We start from the raw sequence: 17,646 nt of genomic DNA, 5'->3' as shown, positions 1-17,646 counted from the left end.
GAAGCAATGGAGCAAGGACAAAATTTCATTTCAGTTCATTTAAATTAGATTTAAATTTAATTATGAAATTATGCAGCTAATATGATTAGTCTCACTGCTTCCCACAGCAGTATTGATCCTCTTATGCTCTAAAGAGGTACCTTAGATAGTTACAGTTTTTCAAATATCAAATAATTTTTTCATTAGCTACATTTGATGTCTTAAAACAAGTCCCTAAGTCAGAATGACTTTATCTTATGCATCTATGGAAGCAATTAAGAATCTTTTTTTTTCTTTTTTGCACCCTGAATATGAGAATACCTTATCTATTCCTTATTTAAAGACTTCTTACAGTTTTATGCAGCTTTTCTTCACATACAAAAAGTCCAGGAATCTGTTACCTTTAACAAAATTATTTATCTAAGAACAGATATGCATTTCAGTCTAAAAATTGTACAATTGAGATATGAATCTGAGACAACAGTGAAAATTAGCATTCAGAGACTCCTACTACAATTTTTTTTTAGAGTTTTAATGTGTGCCTTTTATGGCACATAAATGTCATATAAAGAATTAGGAAGACCTTAATGCACTCTCATGGCCTTTTGCAACTTGATTCTTTCTTCTTCTGTGTTGCATGGCCCAGACCTGCAAAGTTCTCTTGACATGTTTTGGAAGTAACTCTTATTTATGGTTGACCTGCATAACCTTAGGATACTTCTGCATGAATCTGTCTTGATATCTGGTCTGGAAATCTCAGTTGGAAAAAAATCAGAAGAACTCAGAAGCCAGAAAGTGTATCATGCCATATCAACAAACTGTATCTTGCCATGTAGAAAATGTGGTGTAGACTGTGGTTTGTTTCTTGGAGAAATGATAAGCATTGGTTTTTAACTTTCAAACTCTTGCAGCAGGCTTGAGCAAGTTTTTTTTTTAGTGAAAGATGATATGTAACATATTTAAGGTTGAAATATACTTGGGGCAGAGCAAGGCTGCATTCTGAGGAGGAATTCTGTTCTTTCTTTGACAATAATGATATGCATGGAGATACCTATCAATCTATATCTATATCTATCTATATCTGTCAGGACCTCTCCATTAAATAATCAGAAAAAAAGACCACGAGACTCCATGTGTAGAGATCAAGTGTACTTTTACTAATTATAAATGATTAAAGGCATAGAGTAGCGAAGTCTGATTATTTAGGCTCGAAAGCGATGGATATATAGAAAAGCCCATTCCCCACCCCTTGGCATCACAGTTACAGTCCAATCATAATTCTCACAAGTGTCAGGTGTGAGATAACTTCAAAAGGCATCACGAAGATGGAATGTCGGTGCCGTTAGTCCTGGCGGGAATCTCCCACGCATGCGTAGTCCGATAGGCAGCTGAACTCCAGAACCTTCCTCCAGCACAATGACTAACCCCTCCCAAATACCATGCCCACCCTCCCCGTTTCATGGCAGCCGAAGCAACAGCAAAGCTGAGACTGACAATATCTATCTGTATCTCTCTCTCTCTCTCTCTCTCTCTCTCTCTCTCTCTCTCTCTATCTATCTATCTATCTATACACACACACACACACACACACACACACATATATTCGAATCCCAGTATGGGTATGGCTAGCTGATGAGAGCTAAATAGCTTGAAATAGATCTATATTAGTCTCCCTTTATTTATTTATCAGCACAAATACAACATATATATATATATATATATATATATATATATATATATATATATATATATATATATATATATATATATATATATGTGTGTGTGTGTGTGTGTGTGTGTGTGTGTGTGTGTGTGTGTGTGTGTGTGTGTGTCTCTATGTGTGTGTGTGTTTTCGTAGATTTTCACGGGTGTAGGTATGCTGGTCTTGTTGTATTCAGGTCTTTTCCCATTTCAGAAGAGGTTTGTCTTTGTGGTGGAATTCAATTTTTTTTACTACCGGTTCTGTGGGTGTGGCTTGGTGGGCATGGCAGGGGAATGATATTGCCAAATCTCCATTCCCTCCCCACTCTGGGGCCAGCCAGAGGTGGCATTTGCCGGTTCTCCGAACTACTCAAAATTTCTGCTACCGGTTCTCCAGAACCTGTCATAATCTGCTGGGGGTTTCACCCCTGCATTGCCTCCTTCCTGGAAATGATAAAAAGTGACTGGCCAAAGTCACCTAGCAAGCTTTTTGCCTTAAGAGGGGACCAAAACTCACAGTTTTCTGTCTTCTAGCCTCATGCGTTAATCTCTATGCCAAACTGGCTGTACAGGTAGCCCTCAAGTTATAACCATTGATTTAGTGACCATTTCAAGTTATAACAGCACTGAAAAAGTGACTTATGATCATTTTTCACATTTACGACCACTGCAGCATCCCCATGATCATGTGATCAAAATTTGGATGCATGGCAACTGGTTCATATTTATGACCTTTGAGGTGTCCCAGTGTTGTGTGATCATCTTTTGTGACTTTTTGACAAGCAAAGTCAGTGAGGAAGCCAGATTCACTTATCAGCTTTGTTACTAACTTAACAACTGCAGTGATCCATTTAACAACTGTGGTAAGTGTTGCATACTGATGTGGGAGGGAACACAGGAGCCATGGATAAGCCAGTAGGTGTACTTTATTAGTTACAGAAGAGAGATGACAGCAATTCCAACGGTTCCAACGGTCACCAGAGTATTTATAGGCAGCAATAGCCAATCAGAGTACGCTAGCAACAGCTTCTTCTGTGTCCCAACCAATCATGGAGCACAGAGCAGTTGCTAGCCCTTTTGAATATGACAGAACACAAATCATAATATATAACAGTAAGATCGTAAATTGGGCAAAACTCACTTAACTTACCGGCTTAGCAACAGAAATTTTTGGCTCAATTGTGGTCATAACTCAAGGACACTGCAGTGATTCACTTAACATCTGTGTCAACAAAGGTCATAAATGGGGCAAAACTCGCTTAACAACTGTCTCACATAGCAACAGAAATTTTGGCCTCAATTGTGGTCATAACTCAAGGATTACTTGTATTCATATTATAGGACATATTAAATTCCTCCTTGATTTCTATTGAGAATGGTTAGAAGCTTTTAGCAATCTTAGTCAGAACTGGCCCTGTTTATTCAGTAATTTACTCAGAAACTGTTTACTTTTAAGAACAGTGGTGGTGCAGTGGTTATAATACAGAATTGCAGGCTAATTCTGCTGACTGCCAGCAATTCGATCCTGACTGGCTCAAGGTTGACTCAGCCTCCCATTCTTTCAAGGTTCGTAAAATAAAGACCCAGATTGTTGGCAATATGCTGGCTCTTTAAGCTGCTTAGAGAGGGCCTGAAAACACTGTGAAGTGTATAAGTCTAAGTGCTATTGCTATTGCTACAAGATAGTGAGGTACTATAGCAGAGGATGTAGAAAAATAGCAGGTTTTATTGGATAAAACAGACTAATGTTCGGACCTATTTGAATTTGGGATTTTAAAATTTCTGGCTTATAAAAATGATATGGAAAGAGACATTGTAGCTCCAAAAATGGTTTTTAAAATACCAGTATATAAGTGTTATGGAAAACAGTGTCAAAATGGATTTACAAATGAAACCATTTGATGTTTTAATTATTATTTGTATATCCCCTTTAATTATCAGAAGAGTGACTTGGAAAACCTTATGTTATATTTGCAAAAGCAATGTATGGAATCAAGTCAACTCTTTCTGAGAAGAGTCAAAGAGAAACTGTTCAATCTGCTCCAGGAAGGAGACAAGGAGAAACTGATAAGAAATCAATGTATGGGTCACCACTCGAAGGAACTAAGATCAGGATTTAAAAAAAAAAAAGAAAAGAAAATGCATAAATTGAATCTATTTCAGTGGTGGGATTCAAATAATTTAACAACCGTTTCTCTGCCTAATGACCAGCTGGGTAGGCGTGGCTCTGTGGTCATGTGACTGGGTGGGCGTGGCCAACTCAACATCATTCACATCGATGGGCACTTTGCCTTAGCTGTTACAGTGTAATAAGGGTTAACTGAAGAGGCAATAAAGATTAGACTAGCAATAACACTAGACTGTTTCCTTCCTGCTTTCCTTAAAGGATTAGCCCTGTAAAGTGGAAAAAAAACAAAATGAGATTTCTTCCAACAACCGGTTCTCCAAAACTTCTTAGAAAGTTAACAACCGGTTCTCGCGGATAGGTGTGAACTGCCTGGATCCTATCACTGATCTATTTGATGATGATTAAAACATATCTGTTATGGTGTCTGGTAGATGTCAATGGAATTTCTTTTAGACCAGAATTGTATAGCAAGGCTATACCATTTGTAAGTGGGGAAATATTTTTGTTTTGCTTTATCTCTTTAGATATAATGGTAAGCTTGGATTTTAAAACTGAAATTTTTGATTAAGATTAAAATACGTGTTCATATTTCTTGTAGCTATTAGTGGACTTTCGTTGGTTGGGATTGAATGATGTGGCTTGTTTAATCTGACTATTAATGAGGGATGAATTATGGAAACAAGAGTTTTTTTTTAAAAAAAAAGTTATAATACTAGAGAAGGTGTCAAATTAGCCAAATTATTTATACTTGTCTGGAGGGAAGAGGAACTCATTCATTTTTCTTCTTTTCTTGGCTTTTTATTTTTTTCTTATTTGTATTTTTTAATATTTGTAAATTTTAACAAAAATATTTTAGAAAAAGAGCAATCAGAACTACAGATTCCTATTATTATAGAATGGGAGACTGCCTTAACCTCCATAGCAAGAGTGTCAATGGACTTCAAATTACAATTTATACAGCAAAAATAATCTATAAAATTGATTGGACTCCATTACATTTGTGATTTAATTCTCTTTTGCTGACCTGTTTTCTGTTGTTGGTTGTATTTGCTCTGAACAGATAACTTTGCTCTCCCTTCCCACCCGATAACGCTTTTCAAATGAAATCCCTGTTTAAACACACCTGCTCCTATTTTAATCTCCAAAATTAGCACCCAAAGAATTGTAGTCATTTGCATCCCAAATGTTCTAGCCCTAGGCACATTGAATTTCATTGCCACTTCTGAACTGGTAACAAACACTTATGCTGACAGCAGCTTTTGTAAAACTGATAAAATGAGAATCAGAACATCACACCTCCTTAAAAAACCTAAGAGGAGAGCCACTAGTTCTGACATTCTTGTGGCTAGGGGCTAATCCAGCAATCTCCAGATCCTACAAGTCCCATTATCTCTAGTGAGACTGGATAAAAGTCGATGAATGTTGTGATTCAAAACACCTGGAAGTTTATGGGAGGGTTGACGTAGTGAAAGTAATTCTGAATTTAGAATCCAATATAAAGCATTAAAGTGCTACAGATGCATGATTTCCACATTACTTTGGCTATTCTACCCTCAGAATTCCCTTTGGATACAGATTGTGATATGTCAAATAAAGATATTTTTTCCAATGCATGTAATTGCCTAGCTATAGATGGGAACCCTCTCCACCATTTCCCATGGGCTGGACTGAGCATCTGCAGTTTACTTTTTTTTAAAAAAGCATTCATGCAATTGCTAATTCTGCAAATGAGTATTGCATCTAGTTTGGCCTCTACCATATCAGGGCTCAATTCACTTGCATGCTAATGACCGTAATTAGCATAACAACTAAGCTCATAGTGCAGGGAGCTCTCATTTATATATGATCTGTGTTTTCCTCTTTGTATGCAGGGGGTACAGGATTGTTTAAATATAAACAAACACTTTGAAAGGGCTTTAGAAACATATTAAGTGTTTGAAAGTGTCCTGTTAAAATTAACAAAAATACTTAACCACTTTCAATGTTAAATTAAACAGCTCTCTGGGTATTCAGATAAATCAGATTTGTTTGGGTTTTCTCAGAAAATTACATATGCAGTGGTTAGAGTGGAGTACTGCAGGCTAATTCTGCTGATTGCTGACTGCCTACAATTTGGCAGTTCAAATCTCACCAGGCTCAAGGTTGACTCAACCTCCCATCCTTCCAAGGTTGGTAAAATGGGGACCCAGATTATTGGGGACAATATGCTGATTCTGTAAATTCCTAGAAAGGGCTGTAAAGCACAATGAAGTGGTATATAAGTCTAACTGCAATTGCTATTTTGAAAAATGTTTGAAAAGAGTAGCTATTGCTACGTGACTATGGTTATCTAAGGATTAGAACTGGCAGGAAATCTGTGGACAGAACATTTCAGTATGCCTTTTGATTGTGATTTTTAAAAACTTTCATTAAGACTTGTTTTCCCATTTCCCATTGGTTTCCTTCTAAGACACTGCATACCACTGAACAATTTCTGAGCAATCATATTCCAAGTGTGGCCTTACCAAGGCATTATAAAGTGGTATTAACACTTCACATGATCTTGATTCTATCCCTCTGTTTAAGCAGCCTAGAACTGTGTTGGCTTTTTTGGCAGCTGCAGCAAACTCCTGGCTTATATTTAAGTGACTAGAAGACCCCCAAGATGCTTTCCAATTCTATTATTCCATTCTTTGACTTTCTTCATATATAGCAATGAAATCTTACTCAAATCTTTTTCATGTCAAACGCATATATCAGTGAGAAGTCATGTCTTGAATGGAAATAGAACCTTTAAAAAATAATAATTTTAGATGCTGCCCAAGTAAGTAGCTTACATGTAAACAGATTTTAAAAATAGTAAGAAAAAATAATGGCAAACGATGTGCCATAAAATCCTACTAACACTGTGAGAGAAAGCAAAGTTTTTAAAGACTTCCAGCTTGTCATTAGATACTAGATTCTGATTGGTAAAAGAGAATGGATCTTTAGACATTGCAGAAAGATTGTGTATTAGAAATCTGTTTTAGGAAAAATTATTTGAATTTGTCTTCCTGATAAATTCCATCTATTTTAATCTTAACATCTGCATTATGCTAGTATGAATAGGACATAGGATTGTAAAATTTTAAAAGATCCTGGAAAATGCTACTAAAATGATCAGAGTTGTGAAATTACTTCCTTACAAAAGTGGTTATCGTATTTGTAGTTGATTTGTTTATATTGACTACGTATGGAATATAATACAAATATCTGAAATTTACATAGTATAGTAGAAATTATTAGGAAGATCCTCTTTTAAACCGGTGAGGCCAGTGGAATGGAGGAAGAAGGAATAGAGATTTAGATATTCATTCAATGTTGTTAGTTGCCAAGTCGCGTCCGACCCATTGCAATCCCATGGACAATGATCTTCCAGGCCTTCCTGTCCTCTACCATCCTCTGGAGTCTGTTTAAGCTCACAGCTACTGCTTTGGTGTCTCCATCCAGCCACCTCATTCTCCACCATTCCTTTCTTCTTTTGCCCTCAAGCATTAGGCTCTTCTCCAGTGAGTGCTTCCTTCTCATTAGGTGGCCAAAGTATTTGAGTTTCATCTTCAGGATTCATTCAATACATATTAAAACATGGATTTCATTACAATAGATAACTGGAAAAGGAATATGATATTTTTAAGAAAAATGAAACCATCTGTGGCTATCACATTTCAAACCGTTGGCACGTGGTATTATCAACCTTTATTGAAACCAACAGGGCAGTATTAATCATGGTTTATAGATCGCTCTACTATTGATCTGACTTTGCAGCTCCCACACTGTTGGCTTCATTTGCTTTTTTCCTTTTTTACATCTACTTTTACATTTTTCAGGTTCATGGCATGTTATCAGAGCCGATTGCCTTGTCTTTACTACAGGTAGTCCTCAACTTACAACAGTTCGTTTAGTGACTGTTCAAAGTTACAACGGCACTGAAAAGAGCAACTTATGACCATTTTTCACACTTATGACCCATGCAGCATTCCCATAGGTCACTTGATCTACATTCATATGCTTGACAACTGGTTCATGTTTATGAGAGTTGCAGTTTCCTGGGATCATATGATCCCCTTTTATGACCTTCTGACAAGCAAAGTCAGTGGGAAAGCCAGACTCACTTAACAACGGTGTTACTAACTTAGCAACTGCAGTGATTCACTTAACAACTGTGGCAAGAAAAGTTGTAAAATGGGAGAAATTTGCTTAACAAATTTCTCACTTAGCAACATAAATTCTGGGATCAATTGTGGTCGTAAGTCAAGGACTACCTGTATTCATGCTGTGTCCTGCTTTTTTGTCTGTGGAGATTCTCAGTCATGATTGTTCCAAAGATGCTTTTTCAGGAGGCAACTGGACTTCCTTGTTGTTTTTTCTTTGAAGATGTTTTGCTTCTCATCCAAGAAGCTCTGAAAGGATAGTGGGGGATGGAAGGATTTATATTCCTTGCAGGCAAAATGCCTTCAAAGAAAAAAACAAGAAAGTCCAGTCACCTCCTTAAAAAGCACCTTTGGAACTTCTGCTTTTTTGAATCTCTTGCCTTTCATTCCTCCATACACTACAAAAAGATACCATATGAATTTCAGCAATTTGCCTAAGCGCCATCTTTTTCTGAGAGGTTGCTTGCCCTTTCTGGATTGATCTCCTGCTATTACTGACATGTGTCCATTACAAAAGGATCTCTATCATGGCAGCCAATACATATTGCTGCCCTCTGAACTTTGTTTGCTGAAAGGAATTTGGTTTGCCGGTCACTTTGAATTCTATATATAAGTTAGTAAACCGGCAGCTGCCCAGCAAAGATATTTAAGGAATACTTCACTGTACCCTGTGGGGGTGGAGAGAAGACATTCTCTTGCTCTGCGCTATACATTTGACTCTTAGTTCTTTCTGTTTTCATGAAGAAGCTAGTTGTCTTGAATTGTGTCACCATGAACCTTTACGCTTTTGAAAATGTCCCTGAAGAAGAAATAAATGCTATGGCACTCCACAGTATGCTTTCACATGGAGTTAAGCCATGTAATTTACTCCTTTGACATGAAAGAAGAGGAAGCCAAAAGCTCATTTTCAGAGAATATATGGGCTACTATTTTACAAATACTTAGTTTGGTCAATAGCAGTGGTGGGATATGACCAGTACGCCCTGGTACGGGTCAATAGCAGTGGTGGGATATGACCAGTACGCCCTGATACGGTGCCTGCTGGGAGCGCCAGATACCATCTAGTACGGTGCTCTGGAGGGCCCACCTGCCCGCCGTCCTTACCTGTATTTGAGCCGATCAGGGCTTCCGCGCATGCGCATGGAGCATACGTCACCTGTGTGATGCTCCACCGAGTAGCTGGAGTGTCACAGAGTGTCGTGGGCAGTAAGTATGCATACGCATGCTGCGTGCATGTTGCGTGCATGCATTTGATGGATGACCGCCCCGTTGCACCCCACCAGTTTCACCACGATCTGGAACCCAGATCAATAGATACTGTATATTATTTTCCAGATCCTATACTGGCATTGATGTAGCCTGCAGGTGTCAGAATTCTGTGTCAAAACATATTAGTGGAAGTCTAAGGTTCAGTTATGTAGAAGTATAACTATATTTATATAACAGAGGTTCCCAAACCCAGGCCATGGACCGACACCGGTCCCTGGTCTGCCAGGTACCAAGTGCTGCAAGTGAGCGTACCCCATCTGCATCTGCGTGGGATTCAAGCAGAGCACAAAAGCATGGACCCTCCCCATCTGTAGAAGAACCAACCTCCATGGAACCGGTTCCTGGTGCCCAAAAGATTGGGGGGCACTGCTATATAATATAGTTACGATGTTTAAAAAAAGAAGCAGAAAACTTCAAAACTCTTTCCACCGAGGTATTAGGAGCATTATAATTACTTGAGATCATTTTCTCAAACATCATGATATTTATGTACCATGCACACTGGCCTACCCAAGAACAGCATTGCAATGCGTCCTCTGCAACAGAAAATACAACTGGTTACTACAGGTAGCTGCTAAACAAGCTGTCAATTGCGCTGAGATACAGCACAAAATTCTATACAAGGGTGCTAGTCATAAACTTTAGATGTGGATAATCACCTTTATATTAGAATTTTATTTATTTATTTATTTGTACAGCCACCCCTCTCGCCTGAGTGGTTTTGGATAGCTCACAAGAATCCTTTCAGTTATCAGTTATAGTCTTATGTCATTACAAGCATCTCTTCATAGAAGGCATTTCACTTTGACTGACTCCAGTGATTTCCTATTGATACTATTATCAGAAGATTCAGATAAGCTTTCCAGAACATTTGCATTCTTGCAATGATGGAAAACGTGAAACTGCTGAATGCATCCTTTTAGATTGCTCAGTGGGCTCCCTTTATCTCTAGATCAGGGGTTTTCAAACATTTTCATACTCCAGAACCTGCTATTAAAAAACAGTTCTTAGCCCAAGAAGCACTAGTGATAGAAATGTGACTGCATTGAAATGAACTTTTAATCCCCCCCCCCTTGATCTTCATAGAGCCCCATCAGGTCCTCACAATTTGAAAAGACCTGCTAACCCTAAACCTAGGTTACATAGATCAATTCTGTTTCCCTTCCATTTTTTGCACGTTCCACTATGGAACCTATCCATAACTTTCAATTTGGCAGCTTGTAAAATTTAGCAGGAATTGACCTGAAGAAAAAGAAACCGACTGATTTGATTTCCCTTGCTTATATAAACAGTATTCACCATTTTTGACTTGAAAGGGTGCTCAATCCTTTCTTTGGGAAAATGGCTAATTATGTTAGGGCGTTATGCTTTGATGTCTAAAATAACTTCATATTAGAAAAGTAAATAGTTTAGTCCACTTTTAACTGGAAGGTATGTTTAGATTATAATTTGCTTTATGGATTTGTCCTACATCCTAAATTTGGGTTTTTAAATGTTTAGAATCATATTTCAGTTGGGTTAGAAAATAGATTCTGTTGCTGACCTAATTTATTATAGTTCATAATAATAGTTACTGATTTATATTGTGTTAATCAACGCTGCCTGACTTGATTTTTCTTGCCTCACACCTTCTAATTATTCACCTCCTTTCTTCCCACACATATGGAAACACTGTAGTGCAGCCAACACTTATGATTGGTAACCATTGTAAAAAGGTACTGGTTGGAAAACTATGATGCCATGCTGTTATCAAATAGTGCAGTGACAATTTATATTCGGGACAAATGAAAACTCGATCTTCTTTCTTAGTAATGTAGAACTTTTTTAAAAAAAAAAAGCCAAGTATGCAAATATACAGAACCTCTACTGATAACATGGGAAATGGGATATTATTTCCTTTTTTGTGTGTAAAGTTGGGAGCCGGGGAGTTTTACTACTTTAGAACTCATAGCTCATGAGACAAGTCACTGACTAAAAGATGTTTTCACTTTCCTATTGGTCAGCTGGTGGGAGCTCTGATTGGCTAATGGTGCTCCTTGCTGCTTTGTGTTCCAAGAGCAACAGGAGCAACAGTGATTGGCAATGATCTTCAAATCATTTTGGAGGATTCGAATGGAAGCAATGTCATGAGGGAATTCCATTTTAGCTTCTTGTTCTGCCTGTCAGATTACTTGGATGCCATTGGCTGAACTGTTAGATTTACCATAGGAGGCCTGTAAAACTCTTCCAAATGTACCAGCCAATGTTTGTATGAATGGAATCACTTTCAATAGTCTATGTCATAAATCCAGCAAGCCCTTTGATTACATACAAAAGGTAGATGGGTATTTTTATTTTATAAGTTAACCGTGTTTAGCCAAGTTTGCCAAACCCTACCGGAGCCATCCATCCATCCATCCATCCGATTTTCATATACAGAGTATTAGGATCCTTTCATTATTAAATCTATGTTTGCCCTCATCCAAGGATATGGCTAGCATTAGAAAATCAATAGCAATCCTGTCTTCAGTGAACTTGTGTTTATATGACTGCTCTTCCACCTGTAATGCCTTACATGAGTTTTTAAGGGCTAATACAGCATATGGAATTTGTGGCTTTCTTCAAAATTATTACAGTATTGCATTCCCCATGTTCCTGGCCATGCAGGCAAGATCTGCTGAAAATTGTAGTTTACAACATCTTGATAGCCAAAGGATTTTATCTTTGATCTAATCTATTTATGAACTCTTTATTTGCATTCTTTCATTCAGGTACTCCCTTTCCACTGCAGAGGCAGTATCAAAATAACTTGACATGACGCTTCAAAATAATTGAGGTAGCTGCTGGATTAGAGAAAATGGCATCCTTTTGAATTAGAATTCTGAATATCACAAAATTAAATTGCATTACCACACAAAGTGGAACTGTATTTGCACAATGAGCATTGTACTTTGTATATGTGGCTTGGTAGAGAGACGTTGGACATCTAGAAACTTCAGTACCAGAGACAGTAAATAAGAATTTTCTTTGGGATGTTTTTATTTAATACCCTTTATTAAATAAAAAATCAATGGTGAAGTCATGCATGTTGCTTTCAGATTTGAAATATCAGGCTGTTAAACTCTGCCCATCACTTTAAGAAAAACTGCCAGCCCAGTTGTCTCCTTTTGAGATGGCAGTGACCTTCTCCAGCTGTCTCAGGAAGAATGGTTCAGGAAAAAATATTCAGCCGGGTGACTCTTCGTGTTTAACACATTTGTTTTGATTGGGCAATCACAACTCTAGGCTGTTTGATTTAGTTGCAACAAGTGCTTTGGATAACTACACCAGATGTCTTTAAAACAGATTTGGTTTCTGTGTAGGTGTGTGTGCATGTATTGTTCAAATTATTTTTCTTTTCATTTTTAGCAAATGAGAAGATTGAAGACATCAATGGCTGTCCAAAGAACAGATCTCAAATGGTAAGATTTTTCTTTGTTCTATAATTCAATTTCCCCCCTTTTTTGCAGGTGGATTGATGGATAGATGTAGCATTAGATTTGGTTGTGCTGTTTTCCTAAATTATAGATATACTCATAAAGAAATTAGTCTAAACTCAGTGGGATTGTGTTCTGAATCAAGCTATTTAGGACTTAATAAATCAATATTCCTTTCTTAAACAGCCTTCAAAGATAACAACAACAACAGCAACAAAAATAGAAACTGTCAATTTATAATTGCTTCTACTATTATTTTTTTTTGACCAGGAACAAAATAGCTTCAATTCCTGCCAGTTTGTGGGTTTATTATAATATCTCTAAATTCTACATCTGTTAAATTCGTGTAACCATCTACATAAATAGAAATAAAAATATGGATATATAGTAGATGTAGACAGAGATATATGGATATAAAATATATTCATAATATTGACATGTTGCAATAGTAAAAGCAGCACTAATTCAGCTTTTATGTATACTATTTAATACTAAAGAGGTGTAAGTACAATTAGACAATTAGAAATATATGGTAAAGGGATAAGTAGAGCACAGTGTTTCACAACTATCAAAATGCAATAATAATAAATAAACGGCTTAGCAAATTATCCTTTTATTAAACTCTGCATATTTGGAGAACTTTTGTAAATTTGTTTTGGATGGAATCCTATTTGGCTTAGAATAACATATGCCTGAGCATACCATATAAGCATAGAATTGTAATTTAAAGCATTCATAAATTGATTGCAATTTAAAGCAAGCAATGTCAGGACTGCATATGTTGCAATCTAACACGTCCAAGTGGCCACAGAAGGCATTTTAGTTAAAAATAGCATGGAAAAGTTCTGCAAAAGCTGCAAGTACATTTTCTAAAAAGCCTTTTTTTAAAAGCCAAATGCATAACCCTTGAAATGTGTATTGCATACAAACAACCCACTATTACCCCACTATTAGTGCATGCTGGTATGATCAAGATCAGGGCTGTAATGCACAAATTTGTGTTTTATTAAGCAACATATGGTTTTTATACAGAAGTTATGCTGAGAACATCACATCTTCTGACAAATTACCCACAATGGTGTTTTACCTAAAGCAAACAGTGCATATTCTCAGTAGCTTCAGCTAATAGTTTCATCGTTTTAGCAATCTCTGCCTTAAGTGTAGTGGCAATGAAAAATGGCAATGTAATTTAAAACATGTGTGTTATCTTACATGCACGCACAAAGAAAGAAGGTAGCCCAATGCAATTGTTATAAAAATTGAATACTTAGAATAAATGATCCCACATTAGAAGGAGGAGCTAGACATTTGGCCATAAGTAGACGAAGGAAGTAGTAAGACATCCAGCTAGCAACATCAGACACACAGCAATATAGCCTTGACAAAGGAACCACAAGTTTATCATATCATTAGACCCGGAAATAATTGTGGTGCTTGTGGTGAACTGGTGAATCTAAATTGTTCTGGGTTGGGCTTAGATTCCCGAAAGGTGCCTTTGGCTTCTCTGTGACTTCTCATTTCCACTTGGATTTATTTGCTTTAATCTCATCTTGGATGTTTTGAAAATGTTACACGGAAATGATTTCAAGAGCTAGCATGAATAAATGCAGCCAGCTGGATTAACTTTCCAAATATCCTTTCTTAGGAGAATTTCCGATTGGAGAATAAAAGCCATTTTAACACCACGGATTTAGCTGACTTTGAAAGTGGTTGGCCACCTAAGAAATTACACACACACACACCACACACACCTACAACACACACACACACACACAGAGGGAGGGAAGGAGAGAGAGAGAGGGAGGGGAGGGAGGGAGTCAGTTTTGGTCTTGGCCATTTTTGCACTATAAATTCCATGCAAAGATAGGTTTGGAAATGTATGGTGTTATATTTAAAAATGGGGGCATTTAAAAAATAGTTTAAAAATGGTTGGCATTTATCTTAGGTAATATACTTTCCTTCCTTCATACACTTTGTTAATATATTTTAAATATTGATATATTAGAAGATAATACAATGCACTATTAATATATGTACACTAAGCAGGCCATAAGGAATTTCAGTATTAAAAGCAACTCATCATTAATAGCTTAAGAATTTTGGAATCAGGCCATGACAAAAAAAGATGTTCAAATAAGAGCATTTTAATAATCCTTTTCAATGTTGGGAGAGAAAGTGCTAAGTGATCTCTCTGAAGAAAGGAATTCACTACTGAGAAGATGCTGAAAATCAGTTCTTCATCTTGCCCATGGCAAGATCTGTGCAGAATATTCTGATAAATTCTAAATTTAGGCAGACAAAGTTATACTACTACCCTTTGGCTAGAGAAACGATGTATTTTGGAAAAAGGCCATCATTTAGGAATTGAACAAATCAGGAACTTCTGAAGATTGAAACAATCATTTAATTGCATATACAATTCAAAGTTTCAGCATTCTATCATCAATGGACCAGTTTAAAGTGGGACTTCATTTATTTGCATCTTTAGTTCATTTAGTTCAATGGGATTCATTTCTGGGTAAATGTACATAAATTGATTCTTCAATACATAATATTGCAGATATTTATTTCATTAATGATATATATATATATAAGTACTATTGAGAATCTTTAAACACTCTTTTGAATAATGTTGAGTTATCTTTGGAAAGAAGAGCTCTGCTTGAAATATGGGCTTTGTTCATACTGCTTCCATTATAAAGCCAAATACAGATTGATTTTAATTTAGTAAGAACCCAGTCATTGTAGATTATAGTTTAGGATTATATGTAAAGTTTGCTATCAGACCTCGTACGCAAAACTTTGGACAACCACTAGATGGAGAGAAAGTTACAAATTTCTATATCTCTGTAGTACCATCTCATGGTCTCCAAGTTATTACAGTCCAGGTTTGGTAGTTCAGCAAACCACTTTACAGTGCTGAATCTAAATAATACTTATTTCACATGTTATCAGAAGTTGTACCCTCTTCTGAGAGTCTGACTTTTAAGTTGGTGGCATGAAGCTGGTTTTTCTGAGCTGATCTCAGTTTTGCTGTAAAACCATCCTTTAAAAATATTAAATATTTACTTGAACGGTCACTTGGTTATTTGATTTAAAAAAAAACTAAATAATATCCAACACCAGTATTTGTAGACTATCTTATTACCATTTTAAAAAAATTTCTGGATATCAAGAACACTTTTCATTGTAAATAAACAAATTTCACCTCTATTAGGAAAATAGTCAGTACAGATTAGAAGAGCAGTAGTACTTTACAGCCCTCTCTAAGTGGTTTATAGAGTCAGCATATTTTCCCCAACAATCTGGATCCTCATTTTATCAACCTTGAAAGGATGAAAGGCTGAGTCTCACCTTGAGACGATGAGAATCGATCTGCCAAACTGCAGTCAGCTGGCAGTCATCAGAAGTAACCTACAATACTGCATTCTAACCACTGCTCCACTATGGCTCAGAATGCTGAACTGAAGTGGCTGGAATCTTATGAAATTCTTTTATACTATTAATGATGTTTGCTATCTTATGGGGATTATCTATAGAATACAATTATCTGACTATACATCATCATATTTCTACAGATGCTTAAGAATTCATTTAAAGGTTTTGTAAATATGGGTTGAACTGATTCTTAAGTGCAAAGTGTGACATGTACTGGGTTAACATTGGATGGAAAAACTGAAATCTTTCCCTAGAAAAGACTTAGCACACATGCATATTTCTTCTGCATGCTTTTTAATTCAATAACTGTGTGGCTTCCAACACTCAAATCATTTTTGCTTCAAATTTGTTGACTGCAGTGGACCTCGGCAATAATGCAAAAAGGGCTTTCGAAATGCATGTGTGAGGTAGACTCCTTCAGCATATATGTGGGTTGCTCTGTTGCGACTTTCATCTTGTTTTTAATAAAGCAACAGATCAACTATCATTTCTATGATTTACGATCTCAATCTACAGGTAAATAAAGTAATAAAACATCATGAAATCAATAAGAGAATTAACAGCCATGCTATATGCAAGAATTCAAGCATAATCTGTAACTCCTTCATTTTCTTTGTCATTTCAAGAGAACTACAAAGAATATGTTTATATACTTAGAGCAGTGTTTAAGAATTTAGAGTGGGTGCTTTATGCAATATAATAATGAGAACCAGAATATGATCAGTGGTGGGCTGCCGTCAGTTCGGACTGTTTGGGCGAACTGGTAGTTCCGATAATCAGATGGCCCCACCCTATCCTGTTCTATATTTTGTTCTTTCTGGCTCAGCTGATTCATGAAGCACAGCTGATTTCCACATCACAGCTGTTCTACTTCCTGGGGCTGCCTTAGAAGGTAAGCCGCTGAGCTTCAAATTGTATTTTGAATGCTGCATGCAAGGACGTTAGGTGCACGCGATCACTGAACTGGTTGTTAAACCGGTTGCAGCCCACCACTGGATATGACCATTGGTGTTCTTTATCAATCTACAGCGAGTTGGTTGGTAAATATTTTTCCTGCATTGGAAACTTGTTTTAATAGCAGAGCTGTTTATACAAAGCCTTTTGGTTCTCTAACCAAATCTGCTCTGGTTTATTTAAATATACTTCTATTTTTAGAATACTTAGTATTGACACTGTTCACACTTACATATTCAAAGTGAGTCACTCTTAAAATAAATTCCCATGAAGGGGAAAATAATACATGTTTTGTTTTTTCCAAATTTCTTTTGAAAGGTTGGGTAAAACTCTTGTTTGGCTTTTCTTTCTCACTAAATAGTCAAATAAAGTTCATGTAAATCTTTTCAGAATTGTATGCACATCAAAGACTATGTTCCTACGAATACGTAGGTAATATTAAAAAATAAATGCTCCCTCTGCATAGGGTGTTTAGTCATGCCAGCCACATGACCATGGAGACATCTTCAATGGCTCTTCAGCTTTGAAATGGAGATGAGCACCCCCCCCCTAC

The 17,646-nt window shown here is 36.8% G+C and overlaps 1 protein-coding gene across 5 annotated transcripts in view; it reads left to right on the top strand.

Annotated features, from left to right (window-relative positions):
- NAV2 (neuron navigator 2) overlaps positions 1–17,646 on the top strand; it is a 253,203-nt gene that overhangs the window by 39,130 nt on the left and 196,427 nt on the right. For all 5 annotated transcript variants that reach the window (XM_032224985.1, XM_032224976.1, XM_032225004.1 and 2 more), the window contains exon 3: positions 12,634–12,686. In XM_032224985.1, coding sequence (XP_032080876.1) covers positions 12,634–12,686 — 53 coding nt within the window. The remainder of the gene's footprint in view (positions 1–12,633; positions 12,687–17,646) is intronic.

Source organism: Thamnophis elegans, chromosome 1 (genome assembly GCF_009769535.1).
Source record: "Thamnophis elegans isolate rThaEle1 chromosome 1, rThaEle1.pri, whole genome shotgun sequence".
Taxonomy (NCBI): Eukaryota; Metazoa; Chordata; class Lepidosauria; order Squamata; family Colubridae; genus Thamnophis; species Thamnophis elegans.
Note: the sequence above shows the minus strand (reverse complement) of the source record. Positions and strands in the feature narration are given on the sequence as shown.